This window comes from Passer domesticus, chromosome 10 (assembly GCF_036417665.1).
Source record: "Passer domesticus isolate bPasDom1 chromosome 10, bPasDom1.hap1, whole genome shotgun sequence".
Taxonomy (NCBI): Eukaryota; Metazoa; Chordata; class Aves; order Passeriformes; family Passeridae; genus Passer; species Passer domesticus.
The window spans coordinates 12,645,826-12,661,427 of record NC_087483.1 but is presented as its reverse complement, the minus strand read 5'-3'; the positions used below and the strand labels follow the sequence as shown (position 1 = coordinate 12,661,427).

Genomic DNA, 15,602 nt, shown 5'->3' with positions numbered 1-15,602 from the left:
ATGTTAAGGAAGGGCTGCTATCTGATTTAGAGGGGGAGAAACACTTTGGTGCAATATTCATGTAACTCTTTCCCTTGGGGACCTCTGAGAGTGTGCTCTTGTACTGAGTGTACTGCAACATTCATGATCTTGGTGTCCTAGCTAAGTCTGGATTTACATAAATTTCTATCATGTTAGTGACCATTTTATTTACTTTTTGCAGGGCTTGCCTGGGCCACCAGGTCCTCCAGGTGAGGGAGGAAAGCCAGGTGATCAGGTAATGTATGTGTAACATAACATTAAAAAGAATACAATTTATTGTATAAAAGTAGTTTTGTGTTTTCTTCTCTAATTGAATTTCCCACTCTGTTTCAAAATACTTACTGATTGATGTAGTCTGAAAGCTGTCTAAGAACTGCTTTGGCATAAAATTATGATAATCTGTGTTCTTGGACAGAGCTGGACTATCACCTCTTGTCATTGACAGATAGGATTTAGAGCTGGCCATCTACATTCATAGTACTTTGGAAATAAAAATGTTTGTCTCTAATTTCCATAACTATAAAGTTATGAATAATGATTTCATTCTAATGGTGAATTTTGTTCTTAGGGTGTGCCTGGAGATCCTGGAGCTGTTGGTCCATTGGGCCCCAGGGTAAGTGTTTTCTTTAAGAGTTTAAATATTCATAACAGTTCCCTGAGGTTGGAAGTTGCTGCATAAAATGGACTTTAACAGCTAGAGTCGGTGTTTGACCTTTTTCCCCACCAAAAAAATGGGTGTAAATATGGATATGTTTTAAGATAGTTTCTGTAAAATCTACCACCTTTAATCATTTTTTAGCTCCTGAAGTGGTGTTGAGTACTAGCTGCTAAATTATTTGGTTGATGCTGTGAAATAAATTTTTAGTTTGCTGAGCAACATATTTGGCCCACCTCTAACAGCAAAAGCATAAAGCTGGTTTTTATTTAAATAGTTCTCCTAGAATTTTTTCACAGGCTCTGCTACACTTATGGTGTATTTAGGATACCAGAATTCTATCCTGCCTTGTAAATAAATGATAATCTTCCATTTTGTAGGGAGAACGTGGCAATCCAGGGGAAAGGGGAGAACCAGGTGCCTCAGGTCTCCAGGGTGAAAAGGGTATGGCTGGAGGCCATGGTCCTGATGGCCCAAAGGTAAACTGAGTTGAGATTTGCATTGCTGCAGTGATGTGATGAATAAATCTGCTCATTTGCATGAACATAAGAGATTTTATATTATAAATATGAAGGATGTCTCTATTGTATAAGGAAGGATACACAATTCTGATTATAACAATATTAAAAACTTGCAACATACGTAAATGTTGAGAATTCACAGTAGAACTGGGCAAAGCCATTTCTGAATTGCAGAAAACCTTCAGGCAATGTTGTAAGAGCCATGCCAGTTTACACAAAGACACTTGGCAGTGCTAAGCAGTTAAAAGAAAATGCTTCATGCCTGCATGCATGCACCTGCTGTGCGTGTGACTAGGCCAGCAAAGTCAGGTCAAGCAGGAGGTGCCTCTAGTTAATGTGAGACCTGTAACAGACATGAGCATCTCTGCCCCTGGAAACTTCTACCTGTACCTAGTTTCTGTACTAAACCTATTGACATCAAGGTCAAGGCAGAAAGATTCTCAAGCGTCTTTTTTTGTCCATTTTCATCTCCAGTATGCACTGATTAAATATTAATGTATTTGGAAGAACTACGGTATTACAGTTGAACTTCCTGAGTAACACAATGGGAAAAGAAAAGTATTTGGATATGAATAAAGTCCAAATTTCAGATAAAATTATTACTTAAAACTGTACCCCAGAGACTTCAACACAGGCACAACATGTTCTGCAGCCTGGAGACAAAGATGCTTCTCAGATGAATAGGCAACAACTTGTTTTTTGTTCCAGGGAAGCCCAGGCCCTAGTGGGACACCTGGAGATCCCGGACCACCAGGCCTTCAGGGCATGCCTGGAGAGAGAGGGATTGCTGGCACACCTGGCCCTAAGGGTGATAGAGTAAGTGTGTTTATTGCTGTCCTCTTGAGTTGCATGACCCGTCCCTTAACACTGCAGTTATTCCAAGGTATGACCTGCTCAGCATTCAGTGCCATAACTGGGACTTTCTGGGTGTTTTCCATAGGGTGGCGTAGGTGAGAAAGGTGCTGAAGGTACAGCTGGCAACGATGGGGCAAGAGTAAGTAAATCTGTCCTTCTCTTTAGACCTACTCTTCACACACAGTTTGTTTCCTGTGCTAGGGAACTCAGCTTGTGGAGTTAAACACTATGCAGTGTTATCATGGTATGTCACACATTTACAGTCATTACCTCATCCTCCAAATGTTCAAGTTTTCAAGACTGCTGTGCACAACATTTTTGGGTGTCTGTATTCCAAGCCCCTGTTTGGTATCATCAGTAATGCAGGTTAAGAGCTCAATGGAGAGGATTCAGAGTTGATTTGGGATTTGTCTAAGTTGACTATGGTAAAAAATATGAACAAATGAACAGGCAGAGATGAATAGGCAAAAAGCAAACCTTCCAGCTCTCCGTCTTGGGCTGACTCCTTCTCCTTGTCTCCATTGAGTTGCCCACAATCTGTCTTAAATTTCACAGGTGAAAATTCCTGCAAATGTACTAAGCTTCACATAAGCAGTAAGTTGCTGGTACTTCTAGAAAGTTTTGACTCTCCATTGCATTAATAAAGTCTTTAGTCTGCTCAAGATGTGTTCAAGACACATTGCACATACTCTGCACAGACCAACTGTCCAATAATCTCAATTGCACTGGGTTTTCTTTGTATGCACTGACCATTTTTCCTTCCCAGATGTTATTTGAGTTATTTTTTCCATGAATTGAGAATATATCTGAGATTCTTAGGTTTTACAAACCAGTTGGAGTACTAGCTGCTAAGCATTTGGAAATCTGAGGTACAGTGAAAATACAAGGATCCTGTCTAGACTACGTTTATTGTTAAAGAGGAAACTTTTTTTTCTAAAACCCTACTATACAGAAGCTCTAATAAAGTTATTATCTGTGAGCTGGAATTGGTTATCTAAATCAAACATTAACCAAAGATACAGAGCAGTACTTATTCATTGTAAGGGATGTTTAGAGCTTATGGTAGTTAATGAACAGGTGAAGTAATGGTGAGCTGAAGGATCATTATGTGGAGTTGGTGGGTTTGGATGGAGGGTTTGCAATCCATTTGCCTGCCTTATGAAGAGATAAAGGACATTTTTTACTAGTTTGTGAGATCTAAATGAATCTTCAGAAAAAATGATGGATACTTAACAAATAATTATAAAAGTTAAATACTAACATAAACAGTGCTCTGTGCAAGTGGAGAAAAAAGAGTTGATACCTTTATGAGAGAGTAAAATAAATCTGGGGCTTTTGGTTTTTTTTATATCATTGGCCTTATTAATGAATACTGCAAAAAGCAGAGGATGAACTTAGAGAAGAAAGAGAGAATGAAGGAAAGCAGAGCTTTTGTGGGGAGTTTGGTCATTGGGAGAGGAAATGCAAGTCAATTTTAAATAAAGATGATAAAATAATTTTCCAGAGACAAAGTAAAGAATTCAAAGGAACAAAAAGGGTAAATAGGTAATATATGAGGAAAAAGAGAAATACAATAGGAATACAATAGGATAAAGGGTAATATATGAGAAGTTTTAAACTTTATTTTTGAAGCATCACTTTTCTAACTTCCTTTCATCTTAATTTGTTCAAAAGGGTCTCCCTGGTCCAATAGGCCCAATGGGTCCAGCAGGTCCCACTGGTGAGAAGGTAAACAGATGTTTCTTCCTTTCCCTACTGGAGTTTCTAAATATTATCAGACTTTATTAGTGTTTTAATGACCAAACAAGTTAGTTACTTGGGAAATAAAATTCTTTCATTTTATTTTAAGGGTGAACCAGGTCCTCGAGGGCTAGTTGGTCCTCCTGGTTCTCGTGGAAACCCTGTAAGTAAACATGCTTTTTTTTTTTTTGTCTGGTATAAGTTAACAATACCTAATGCTGATCCAAACTCCAGGCATTTTTCTTATTTGCTGATAAATTTTCCCCTTTTTCTTTCCCTTTCTCTGTAGCCAAGTGTGAAGTTCTGACTTGTTGCTGTGTACTTGCAAAAGTATTACCAGATTTTCTTCCTGTGACCTACACTTGTTTTAGGGCAAACTTTATAGAGTCACCCTCACTTACCTCACTCTTGAAATGATGCCACCACTTGTAATTGTGTCAATGTTTTTAAAAGCTTGCCCCTAGCAGATACCACTGCACATAAACAAATATTTAATGGGCAAAGTGCAGAGGTAATGCTTAGTTCATCCAGTTATGTAACTCTTGTCATCTTCCATCTATTAGTGATTTGAAGTATTTTAAGGGTTGACTTCAATTAAGGAATTAGAGGCTCAGCCCTTCTAGATCCTTCATACTGCTTGAAATTGATTATGTCCCTGTCATAAATCAGAACACTCTTATTTCCAGTATAACTTGGAGCAGCTTCCACCCTTTTAGGGAGTGCTGGAGTTGGCAACCTCCAGCTACTTCTTTTCCAAGCAAATGTTGAGTGAAAAGCTCAGTCAAAGCCTGTTGTGACCTTATGGAAGGGTACATCTTTGAACTACTGTGTTTTTTCCCCAGTGTGATTGGAGTGGTAGGTTGAATGATCCTCCCTGGAAGGGGTGGGTTGTGATCAGAATTTCTCCCAATGCTGTTTTAAAACTCACCTATGCCTTCCATCTCTGAATTCTGAAAGCTTAATATAGTCTTGAACACATGGCAGCTTTTAACATCACAGCTAACATCCTTTATTTTATGATTAAAAGATCATTTGATTCTGATTAATAGAGCAAAAGTGTAGTGACACTTATGACAGCAAATAGTTAACATCCTTTCTGATATATTGAGCTGTAACTGATAATATCTGTAGAATGATATTTGTTAAATACAGTTATTTCAATTTTTCTGCCCAGGGTTCCCGAGGAGAAAATGGCCCAACTGGAGCTGTTGGTTTTGCTGGCCCCCCGGTATGTGTTTTGGAACACTAATGAGTTTCCTTTCCTCATGCTTTGACACGTTTCATTTCCTTCATTATGAATAATATTGTGGTATTCTGGATTGGGAATTACATTTTTGCTGCAAAAAGAGCTGTTTCTTTCTCCCATCAGTATATCAAGTGAAGAAAAGAGCCAGTAAGTGCCCTGGACAGTTGAAAAGTGGTTTTCTGGTTAAGATTATGTAATTGCTCACCAGATTTCATATTTTCATTAGTATGTTATGTTGTTCCTTTGAGACTAAAATGAGGGAAGTTAAAATGTGTCTACTGAAGGTAGCAAAAATTTGTGCCATGAGTTGTGAAGGCTGAAACGAGGTGATGGACCAGATGGACTGGAATACCCTCAACTGTTCCACAGCCTAAATATCCTGTTTCAGGATCCATTTCACAGTCTTGCACCTGCTTCCCTTGATGGGAAAAAAAGCCTAGAAAAAACAGTGTTTGTTTTGTAGCAGCTGAGGAAAATAGAAAATCTAAAGAGAAGAAAAATTGGAAGTGAGCTAGATAAGTAAAATATTTAAAATGGAAATACTGACTTCAGAGAATGTTTAGAAAATGTCATGTGTGGTCTTCTAATGACCATGCTGAATCATTAAACAAATACAGCATTTCCTGGACTGATTTTTAGCCCTGGTATTTAAATTTTACCCTTTTAAAAATTCTCTACTGAATTATTTTGTTAGAAAAGATTTGGTGTTGCCTGCCCTAATGTTTCTTATAAATAATTTTTCTTCTAGGGCCCTGATGGTCAGCCTGGTGTGAAAGGTGAACCTGGAGAACCTGGACAGAAAGGAGATGCTGGATCTCCAGGACCACAGGGTCTTTCTGGGTCTCATGGTCCCCCAGTAAGTACAAATAAAATCCTCTCAGAACCAGTGACATGGGCTGATCTTGGTCATTTAAAAAAGTTCTGATGTTCACTATCATCCCTCTCTATCTCCTTTCCTTTTAGGGCCCTCCAGGTGTTCCTGGTCTGAAAGGTGGTAGAGGAACTCAGGGTCCACCTGTAAGTAGATATTATGTGTGGAGACCTCACTGCAGATAATCTAATACAGAAGTTTTATATGATGTGTGTATAATTCCTTATCTCAGCTTGTTTTTTCAGTATGTAAATATAATTTCCTTATTAATTCAGCCAAGAACATTTGAGGTAACTAGTGCTGTGTTTCTTTTGATAAAGATGGCATTAAAAAGGAGCTTTTTTTTAGGGTGCTACTGGATTTCCAGGATCTGCTGGAAGAGTGGGGCCCCCAGGACCTACTGTAAGTTGATTATCATTTTTCTAGTAGTTATGTTAGTAGGTTGCAAGAATCTGAAGGTTAAATAAAGCAAGAAAGGTGAACCAGTGTTTATGGCCTGATGCTATTGAAGAGAAGAGTTTATCAGCACTCACTTCTGTGACTGATTGTTTGCATCATTAAATAAAGCTCATTAGTCTTCAGCTTAGTCCAATTTCTGATATTGGTCCAAACCTTTCCATTGGGTTAATTAGGCTTTCAAATTTCTGCTCAAATTGCTCCAATGACTGAATTGCTTGGAGGAATAAAAAACCCTAATTTATATTTTTCTCTATATTTTACTTTTTGTCCTTTTAGTGGTGACTGAAATTACAACAGTTTTTGGAAAAAAAAGAGCCTCTACTGGGTTCTCTCATTGGTGGAGTTGGTTATAAGTTCCATTAGAATAAACTGAAACCTTCAAACACAAAATCTCTTCTGTTCAAACATTTTCAGAAATGCTATAAGAAAATACTAGCTGTTGATCAAGTTGAGGCTTGACCTCCACACAGAGAACTGTGTCATGCTTCATATGCCTTTTAATGTTATGATGAAAAAAACAACTTGCAGTCACTGTAAGGTTATCAAATGTGAAGTTTATGGAAAACTTAATATACACATATATATATGTGAAGTCTTAATATACACACATATATATATATATGTGAATTCTTTTACAAGTATTTGAGAAATGAACAAAGGTTTGTTGAAACAATAATTTGTACCATGGAAATTAAAAGTTTATATCCAAACTTTAGCTTGATGGTGTTAGAAAGAATGGGCAAGGGTGAGTTTTCTAGCAGTGGTTATATACATGAGGTGAAAGAAAAAAACAAAAAAGAGAGAAATAAAAGTGTCTTTTAAATGAGTGAGTTTGGAATCAAAAATTGGGGGGAAGAGATGGATGGAACTTGGACATCATTTGATATTTATTTCATTTCATTTATTTGATCATAGAAGAGATGATAGCTTTTAGCTCATTCACATTTCTTAGCCTCAGAGCATGCATTTATAGTTAATTGAATCACAGTCCTTAGAATCTTATTGTCCTGGTCAGAAAAGGGTACAATGTAATGAGGTTAATGAGGTGTTTTCATTTTTTTAGGGAGCCCCAGGGCCTGCTGGGCCTATTGGTGAACCAGGAAAAGAAGGTCCCCCAGGTCTTCGTGGTGATCCTGGTTCTCACGGCCGTGTGGGAGATCGAGGGCCAACTGGGCCTCCTGGTGGCCCTGGGGACAAGGGTGACCCGGGGGATGACGGGCAGCCGGTACGTCCCTTGACTGTCCCTCCACCAGCTCCAGGCTCGCTCTCTTTGTTTGTTACTGCTGACATGACAGTGACATTGCTTTCCCCTCTGGATTTCAGGGCCCAGACGGCCCCCCTGGCCCAGCAGGAACTACTGGTCAGAGAGGAATTGTTGGAATGCCAGGACAGCGAGGGGAGAGAGGCATGCCTGGGCTGCCGGGGCCTGCAGTAAGTGACCACCAGGCCGTGTGCCACCAGCCTGGCAATTTCTGTGTGGGATTTGCTGTGTAGTGCTCCTTAGCATGAGGAGAAAGCTGGAAAACTCCAGTTGCAGGAGTGAAGAGAGAGAGAATAGTAAAGAACTTAATAGTTTGCAAATGCGTGAGGTTTACTTCCTTTTTGTTTCTGTCATAATTGAAAATCTGAACCTGAATTAAAAGTGAATAATAGCATTCAGGCTTTTGTCTAAAATTCACAGAATGACTAAGTTGTAAGAGACCTTAAAGATCATCAAGTCCAACCCATGCCCTAACACCTCAACTAAACCATGGCATCGAGTGCCACATCCAGTCTTTTTTTAAACACATCCAGGGATGGTGACTCCACCACCTCCCCGGGAAGGCCATTCCAGAACTTTGACTCTTTCCGTGTTCCTATTTGACTTAAAACTTGATCCCTGAAAAAAACAGCCTCACACTCTCATTTATGTACCCAAAGGTTACTTGAATGTGAGTAAATACTCTGCAAGCACTGTTTCATAAATTGTGAACTACAGCCTTCCAAACTGCCACTTGAGCTCTCTTTGCATTTTTGCATTCATGTAGAATTTATAGATATTTGTTGGATAGTCTAATGATCCAGTACATCTAACAATTAAAAAGTATTAAATCCATTAGTAAAAGGATTGATATGGAGGATCTGTCATTACCACTGGATCCATGAAGTCACTTTATAGCTAAAGGCTGAAGTTGGCTAGAATTTTCTAGGCTAACAAGGTTTCTTGGTGTTGCGACAGAAAAATCATGTTAATTATTTCAAACTTCATTATATTTTTCTGAAATCCAAAACACCATACCTATTGCAGATAATGATGTCAGACTTACTGATTTATCAGTAACATCTTAAAAATACAAAGTATATTAAATACATATTCAAGTTATGTAAGAACCTTTTCTTTAAATATCAGGGTTTTATTTCATTCACAAATGTAGATGGTATTTCAGTCTGGCAGTAGTAGTTTGGCAGGCAGCAGGTTTTTAGTGCTTTCTTTGTTTTGTGATTAAAATTTTAATATGATATTTGTCATCTTTTTTAGGGTACTCCAGGAAAGCAAGGTCCCACAGGGCCACCTGGAGACAAAGGTCCCCCAGGACCTATTGGCCAGTCAGGTGCCACTGGGCCTGTAGGTGAAGCTGGTCCAGAAGTAAGTATTACAGTATTGTAGCATGCAAGAAAAGACATGGTTGTTCTCCTTGACTTGAAGTAGAGGTGGAGAACAACTTTCTAATTCTTCTAGAAATGCAGGATTACAGAGTTAATCAATAGCTCTATTTTTATTCCATAACTCCAGGGACCTGCTGGTAATGATGGTACTCCTGGACGAGATGGAGCTGTTGGAGAACGTGTAAGAATATATTCTTTTCTTAACTTGCTTCTGCAAATCCCCATTTTTTTTCTTGACTTATTGTAGATTTTCTTTTCATTCAGTTAACCTGGATGGAGAGCTTGTTCTGAAAGTGTATCCCAGCTTTGAATATAGTACCTCTCAAAGCTGAGGATGCCTGGCTAAGAGGTTAAGAACATCTGCTTCCACAAACTCAGACTTGAGTTCTTGCAGCAGGAATATCTTTGTAGGTTGCAATTGCTCAAAAATAGACTGGCAGTGCTACAGTTTTGTTACATTGGTCTAGACCAGTCCTCTTCAGATAAACAGTTGAAATTCTGCTTTGCAGGGTGATCGTGGTGAACCTGGCCCTGCAGGCTTACCAGGTTCTCCAGGAGGTCCAGGAACTCCAGGTCCTGTTGGCCCTCCAGGAGATGCAGGTCAAAGAGGTGAAACTGTAAGTGATGCTTTCAAAAAAAATACGTAGTTTATCAAAAACTATTGTATATGGTTTTCATGCATTGCCTCATATTTTTTCTGTATGCAATCTTTGTAGGGTTCTCGAGGTCCCATGGGTCCCCCAGGCCGTGCAGGAAAAAGAGGTTTGCCTGTAAGTTGCCCATGGTCACTGTGGTTTTGTTTGAGATACCACTGAGGAAGTTGTGTGAGGAATTCAGCCCAAATGAGAATGCCAAGCAAGGCCTCACCTTGTGTTCTGGCTGCAAGTGGGTGCAGGTAGTTCTGAGCTGCAAAGCTGCACAAATTTGGATATTTGTGTTTGGATACTCCAGTAGTGCTTTGGAAGCCTCTTTATTTGGAGCATGTTGCTGTCTGGATAATGGTAGGACCTGAGTTAGCAAATGGCTGGAGTCTGGTGTAAATAAGGGCTAGGGAAATTAATACTTAGCAAAAAAAGATGTTTTTAGATAAAAATGGCAGAAATACAGCAAAATCACCTGTTCCCATTAAAAAGCCTTAATTCAACTCATGAACTTCCAGCTTCAGTCTGAAAAGGAAAATAAACAAAACTACTCTTTTTTTATGTTACATAAGTCTTTTACAATCCAAGCCTGGAACAGAAAATTAATTGCACACTTGGGAAATTCAAAACAATGTTGTCCTGTCCCTAAGCAGCTGTCATTTGAGAGACAGTAAAGTTTATTGAGTAGTTAGTGATAATGATGCCATAGATAAACTATTTGGAATCTGGCATTGAGAAATTTAGCATGTAATTTGGGCTGAGAAATATAGAATTGAAAACAGCAGCTACGTTTTGCAATGATTCTTGAATTAGTGTAAGAAGTTTGCAATTATCAAAACTAACAATGAAATTGTGACAGTAATAGGAACAAGGTGTTTGTGCTGCCTGGATGTTGTTGTCTGTAGTTAGGGAATGCAACTTCTGTTGTACTTGAATCATAATGAAGGTGAAAGAAGCTGTGAGAAGTAAAGATGCAGCCTGGATGACTTCATACTGAAAATAGGCTTTGTCATAATGAGTCTGTGAGATATCCTTAATATTTCAATCTCATTAACAAAAATCATCTGCCATATACAGTAAGAAATACACTGATATTAAAAAAAAAGTTTTCTAAATTATTTATCATTAGTACAGTTCCATGGGTTTTTTACTGTATTATGTAGCTACGTAGAGTAAATTTGCTACATCTGTATTTAAGCACAGCACAGTTTTCTGTAATTATTTACTTATTCTTTGGTAAAAAATTAAGTTTCTTGGAGCAGCCTCAACATCATCATCTTTCTGGCTTTAAAAGGGAAGGAGCTCTGAGTGCAGTGTCTAAAACTAAATGAGGGAGTTTTGAGGTTGGAGATTTTTTCCCAATTTTCAGAATTTTACATTTCATCATTGATATTTACAGGGTCCCCAAGGACCTCGTGGTGACAAAGGCGACAATGGAGATCGAGGTGATAGGGGCCAGAAGGGACACAGGGGTTTCACTGGACTTCAAGGCCTTCCTGGCCCTCCTGTAAGTTTTTCTGCTTTTACTATAATTTTATTTGCTTGGTACTTAAATGGCATAGCAGGAACATAGTTGTTTAAAGTGGAAAAAAAGCAAACGAGTTATTTTTTCCACACAAGGTGCCTGGTGTCTCTGCTTGCTAATATTTTTAATGCAATTTTAAAATACTATTGTCTGATGAGATAAACCTGTTCTTGCAAGATATGTGTTCTGTTCTTGTTGCCCTTGCAAGGCCAATTCCTTACAGTTAATGACCTGTCAGCACAAGATGGTCACAGAAGCTGTAGTTTGAGATAAGCAGTTTAGAGTGTGAAATGCTTTTTGGCAGTTTTTGAATTCATTAGAATCAAGGAATCCAGTGCAAAATCCCAAAAGGACTGTGAGACCATCTTCTGCTAATATTTTCAAGAACTTTGTGATTTTGTTGTCAATTGAATGGAAATATCATGGAAAACTTTTATTTTTTTTTTAACATTTATTTACTGGTTCTGTGAAAACGTTGGAAGTTTCAATGCACAGGAACAGCAGCAACAAAAAGCCTGACACCCAAATTACCTTTTCACTTGGTGACAGTGCTATCATTTACTCTCTTGTAAGCCACTCTAATTATAAATACCTTGAAACCAGGGCTTTTCTAGAGAAACAGCTTTACAGCCAAGCACCAGTAAATTTTATTAAGTTACTAAGGGATTAAGATAAAGGTACCACCCATTATTTATGTACTATTTAATCCTATTCATACCAAATTGTGTGTATCACACACTAATACCTAAAACTAAAGCAGTATGCTGTAAATGGCACAATGATATGATAATTTCTTCTGTTTAGGGTCCAGTTGGTGAACAGGGAAGTCCTGGCATTCCAGGCCCATTTGGTCCTCGGGTGAGTATAACTTTTAAGGTTTTTCTTGCTTGGGGTTTATGATTTTTTTCTTACTCAGATGTCTATTTCTGCATCACTTGTATTTCAATGACTTTTATTGACCTTGATATCATGTGGTCATTACCCTAATATTTTTTGCTGAGACATCACCTTGTTTAATATAGTAAAGCTTTGTCATGAGTGTAGATTTTTGTAGATAAAAATGTTGGCTCAGAATGACTACAGGGCTGCAGTCTCTTTTTCCAAACACTTTTGCTGCAGCTGATACAAAGCCTTGCATGTGGCAGCTCTGCCACTCATTCCCCATGTATGTCATTAACCCAAAAACAAAGGAGAAATACTGTCCCTTGGGAACACCCAAGGGAGGCATCTGCATCTACCTCTGAGGGTGTACAGAAGCTACTGCAGTCTGCACAGCATCTGGAATCTGGAACTTAAATGGTTAAGGAAAAAGATAGCTGAGACAAGTTATTTTATGTGAGGTGATTCACTTGAGAAGAGCAGCTTTTAAACTGCCTTCTTACTTTTACAGAAGAAGAAAAGAGGTGATTTTAAAAAGTTTGGTAATAGGCACAAGTAATCAGATTGCTTCCTGACAAGATATTGCTTATAATGGGCTGTTTTGTAAAACTTTATTAAATGCTAAAAGACATTGCATCTGTCTCCTATATTTTCTAGGGTCCTCCAGGTCCAGTTGGTCCTTCTGGAAAAGATGGAAGTCCTGGTCCACTTGGGCCAACTGGGCCTCCTGGTGTTAGAGGGACTGTGGGAGAAGCTGGACCTGAGGTAAATTGATGGGAATATGGGGGAAAAGGTTATCTTCAAATAATCAGATTCTTTTTTATAGTCTATCACATTATTTTCTTGAACATCTATGAGCTCAAGACAAATGATAAAATGTGGTAGTTTCTCCAACAAACATCCTGGGTAACTGTATTGAAAAGGTGAATTTCTTACTAATTTTCATCTTCTGAAGCTGGGATGACCCCAGCCTCATCCACCTGTGCTGTCCTTAGGCTGAGCTGGATGCAATTCTGCAGGTGGCTTACTGGATCCTGCAGGATCTGTGGTCCAACACAGCTGTTTGGCCACTTGGGCCCTAAACCCTCAGGCCCAAGCACAGGCCACCAGTGGCTCAAGGCTGGCAGTCACAGAGAGTGGGCACAGCCTCCTGCCTGACTGCCAGCACCCTCCTCCCCTGTGCCATGTTAGGGAGATCCTTCATTCCAAATAAACAGCCCAAACTCCAACACTGAGCCCAGCTGACCTTCATGCTGGGCTGAGGTTTACAGACTCCAAACCATGAGCTGATTCACTGTGGATGAAAACTGGTTTGATCAGTTTGGAAAGAGTCCTAAACCTTGCTGGATGCCCCTGGCATATTCCACATGCACCAGTTCAAAATACTCAAAAAAGGGTAGTTAAACTACTTGAAAGAAGATAAATTTTAAAAATTAGAGAATTTGAGAAAAGTGTGGTGTGGGTGGTCATGTGGAGAATTAAAAAATTGATATTGCTTATTTTGTGTAAGGGGTAGAACAAAATAATGGGCAAGAAAAGGAAGGTAGTTTTTGTTGACTTTCTCTCTGGTAAGACATGGTGTTTCCTGTGTTTATCATGTGCTAATATTCTGCCGATTTCATTTGAATTTCTCCTAATTATCAGGATCTCCACTTCTGTCTAGACACCCAGACCTGTATGAAAAGTCTGTGGCAGAGCATAAGAATATAATATGTCTCTATCGTCTGTGTAATGAAACTACACAAGAAATATTACATTCCAATATTTTTAGTTTTGCTTTCCATGGGGGCTTGAGTACAGCTGTAAGTTGGGACTAAAAAGCAAGAAATAAAGGTTGAGATTTCATTTTTCAGACACTGTGTGTGTTAGTTTGGATGTGTGCTCTGTATGTTCATTTGGAGCACTAGCTGTGAGTTCTGAAGTAATGACTCTCAAAGGAAAGGCCAGTTCTGATCCACCACTTGGTGCACCAGAGCATCAAAATTCACCTGGAGGTACATTACAGACTTTGTGCTGCCAGAGAAGGGGCGGCAGGGTGAGATTATATTTATTAACAGGTATCTTCTCATGTGTCCTGGTTCATGGTTACAGAAGGAAAATTTATTTAGTCAGGAAAACACCTGATCGTCCAAGTAAGGATGGTGTGGATTCTGTCCCACAGAAAGACCAGAGTTCTGTGGCCAGAGAGCTCAGCACTCCACTGGATCAATATAAAGATGTTTCTAGTGCCAAATTTTCCATCCAGGAAAATGATCCTGAAGCAACTTATGGAAAGCAGGAATTTTAAGAAATAAAGTTGTTAGGCAGGGATCTGAACAAGGGAGGGACAGGTTTAACAAAGAGAATGAGGGCATTCCTTGGAGACTTTTTCCAGCTACTAATTTTAAAATCAGGAGTAAGAAAAAGTCAAGCAAGGCATTAAGGCAGTCAGAGAGGACATGAAGCAGAGTGAATGCTGAAATATCTCACATGCAGTTCTAATCTCTTATCCCTGTTCTTTGAAAGGTGAATTATTTATATCTGAATTATTCCCTGTGCTTTAGAGTGACTGGCCCTGAAGTTTTGGGGTTTTTTTTTGGTGGCAGGCTTTGCTGTCATTTGGCATAGTATTTACTCTACTGAACCTCTGTTGCCTTCTTGTTTTGAACCTTAGGGCCCACCAGGTGAGCCTGGTCCTCCTGGCCCTCCAGGGCCTCCAGGCCACCTCACCGCTGCCATCGGTGACATCATGGGACACTATGACGATGCCATGGCGGACCCACTACCAGAGTTTACTGAGGATGAAGCAGCCCCTGATGACCACAATAAAACAGACCCAGGAGTCCACGCCACGCTGAAGTCCCTGAGCAGCCAGATCGAGACCATGCGCAGCCCCGATGGCTCCAAGAAGCACCCGGCACGGACCTGTGACGACCTGAAGCTGTGCCACCCCTCCAAGAGGAGCGGTGCGTGTTCACACCTCTGCTCTGGACCCCCTGAGGCTGCCTCGTGTCCAGCATGGCTTTGGGCACTACTTTGCACTGCTGCAACATAATTCTGCTTATGTCTTCCCAGTTGTTTCAAAAATCTTTGTGTGGGGGTTCCAGTCGTCGGTTTTTCTGAGTCTGGATTGGAGGCACTTGAGACAGTAGTTCACATTTGGACTCAAGTGCTTATTATTTCTTATCAGCAAAACAGTCTCACTACTGTGAGTCGAGCAGCTTTTCATTAGAAGGCACAAAATGGCCAACAATCTCTTGTTACAAGGTCTTCTAAGACTAAACTATCCAATTAAGAACTGACACCTAGATGATTTTCCCTTTTAACCCAATAACTGATCCCAAAGAGCTCACAATGTGGACTTTGCTGCCAATTACAAAATGCCACCCAAACCCATAAAGAAAAAGGAAGAAGTTGCATGAAGAAGAAACTCAGGACAACACCCTGTGCCCTCCATCTTGCTTCCATCCACAACATACAAAAATTTCCAAAACCTTAATTTCTCACCAAGTGATACACCTACACTACTCTTTATAACCTGTTTCACACTTTTGTTGATTCTAG

At 39.5% G+C, this 15,602-nt stretch overlaps 1 protein-coding gene and 1 long non-coding RNA gene across 13 annotated transcripts in view; one reads left to right on the top strand and one right to left on the bottom strand.

The window, feature by feature from the left end:
- The window catches only part of COL5A2 (collagen type V alpha 2 chain), a 172,560-nt gene that overhangs the window by 143,077 nt on the left and 13,881 nt on the right, over positions 1-15,602 (top strand). For all 12 annotated transcript variants that reach the window (XM_064433797.1, XM_064433803.1, XM_064433801.1 and 9 more), the window contains 21 exons: positions 203-256; positions 590-634; positions 1,057-1,155; positions 1,906-2,013; positions 2,138-2,191; positions 3,727-3,780; positions 3,902-3,955; positions 4,967-5,020; positions 5,787-5,894; positions 6,002-6,055; positions 6,258-6,311; positions 7,432-7,593; positions 7,692-7,799; positions 8,887-8,994; positions 9,142-9,195; positions 9,524-9,631; positions 9,731-9,784; positions 11,055-11,162; positions 11,985-12,038; positions 12,717-12,824; positions 14,713-15,004. In XM_064433797.1, the coding sequence (XP_064289867.1) occupies positions 203-256; positions 590-634; positions 1,057-1,155; positions 1,906-2,013; positions 2,138-2,191; positions 3,727-3,780; positions 3,902-3,955; positions 4,967-5,020; positions 5,787-5,894; positions 6,002-6,055; positions 6,258-6,311; positions 7,432-7,593; positions 7,692-7,799; positions 8,887-8,994; positions 9,142-9,195; positions 9,524-9,631; positions 9,731-9,784; positions 11,055-11,162; positions 11,985-12,038; positions 12,717-12,824; positions 14,713-15,004 (1,894 nt within the window). The remainder of the gene's footprint in view (positions 1-202; positions 257-589; positions 635-1,056; positions 1,156-1,905; positions 2,014-2,137; positions 2,192-3,726; positions 3,781-3,901; positions 3,956-4,966; positions 5,021-5,786; positions 5,895-6,001; positions 6,056-6,257; positions 6,312-7,431; positions 7,594-7,691; positions 7,800-8,886; positions 8,995-9,141; positions 9,196-9,523; positions 9,632-9,730; positions 9,785-11,054; positions 11,163-11,984; positions 12,039-12,716; positions 12,825-14,712; positions 15,005-15,602) is intronic.
- Positions 9,791-10,538, bottom strand: LOC135308621 (uncharacterized). Its single transcript, XR_010369013.1, has 3 exons — positions 10,499-10,538; positions 10,131-10,180; positions 9,791-10,005 (listed from the first exon to the last, which is right to left on the bottom strand). It is a non-coding gene; the product is annotated as an uncharacterized LOC135308621 (long non-coding RNA).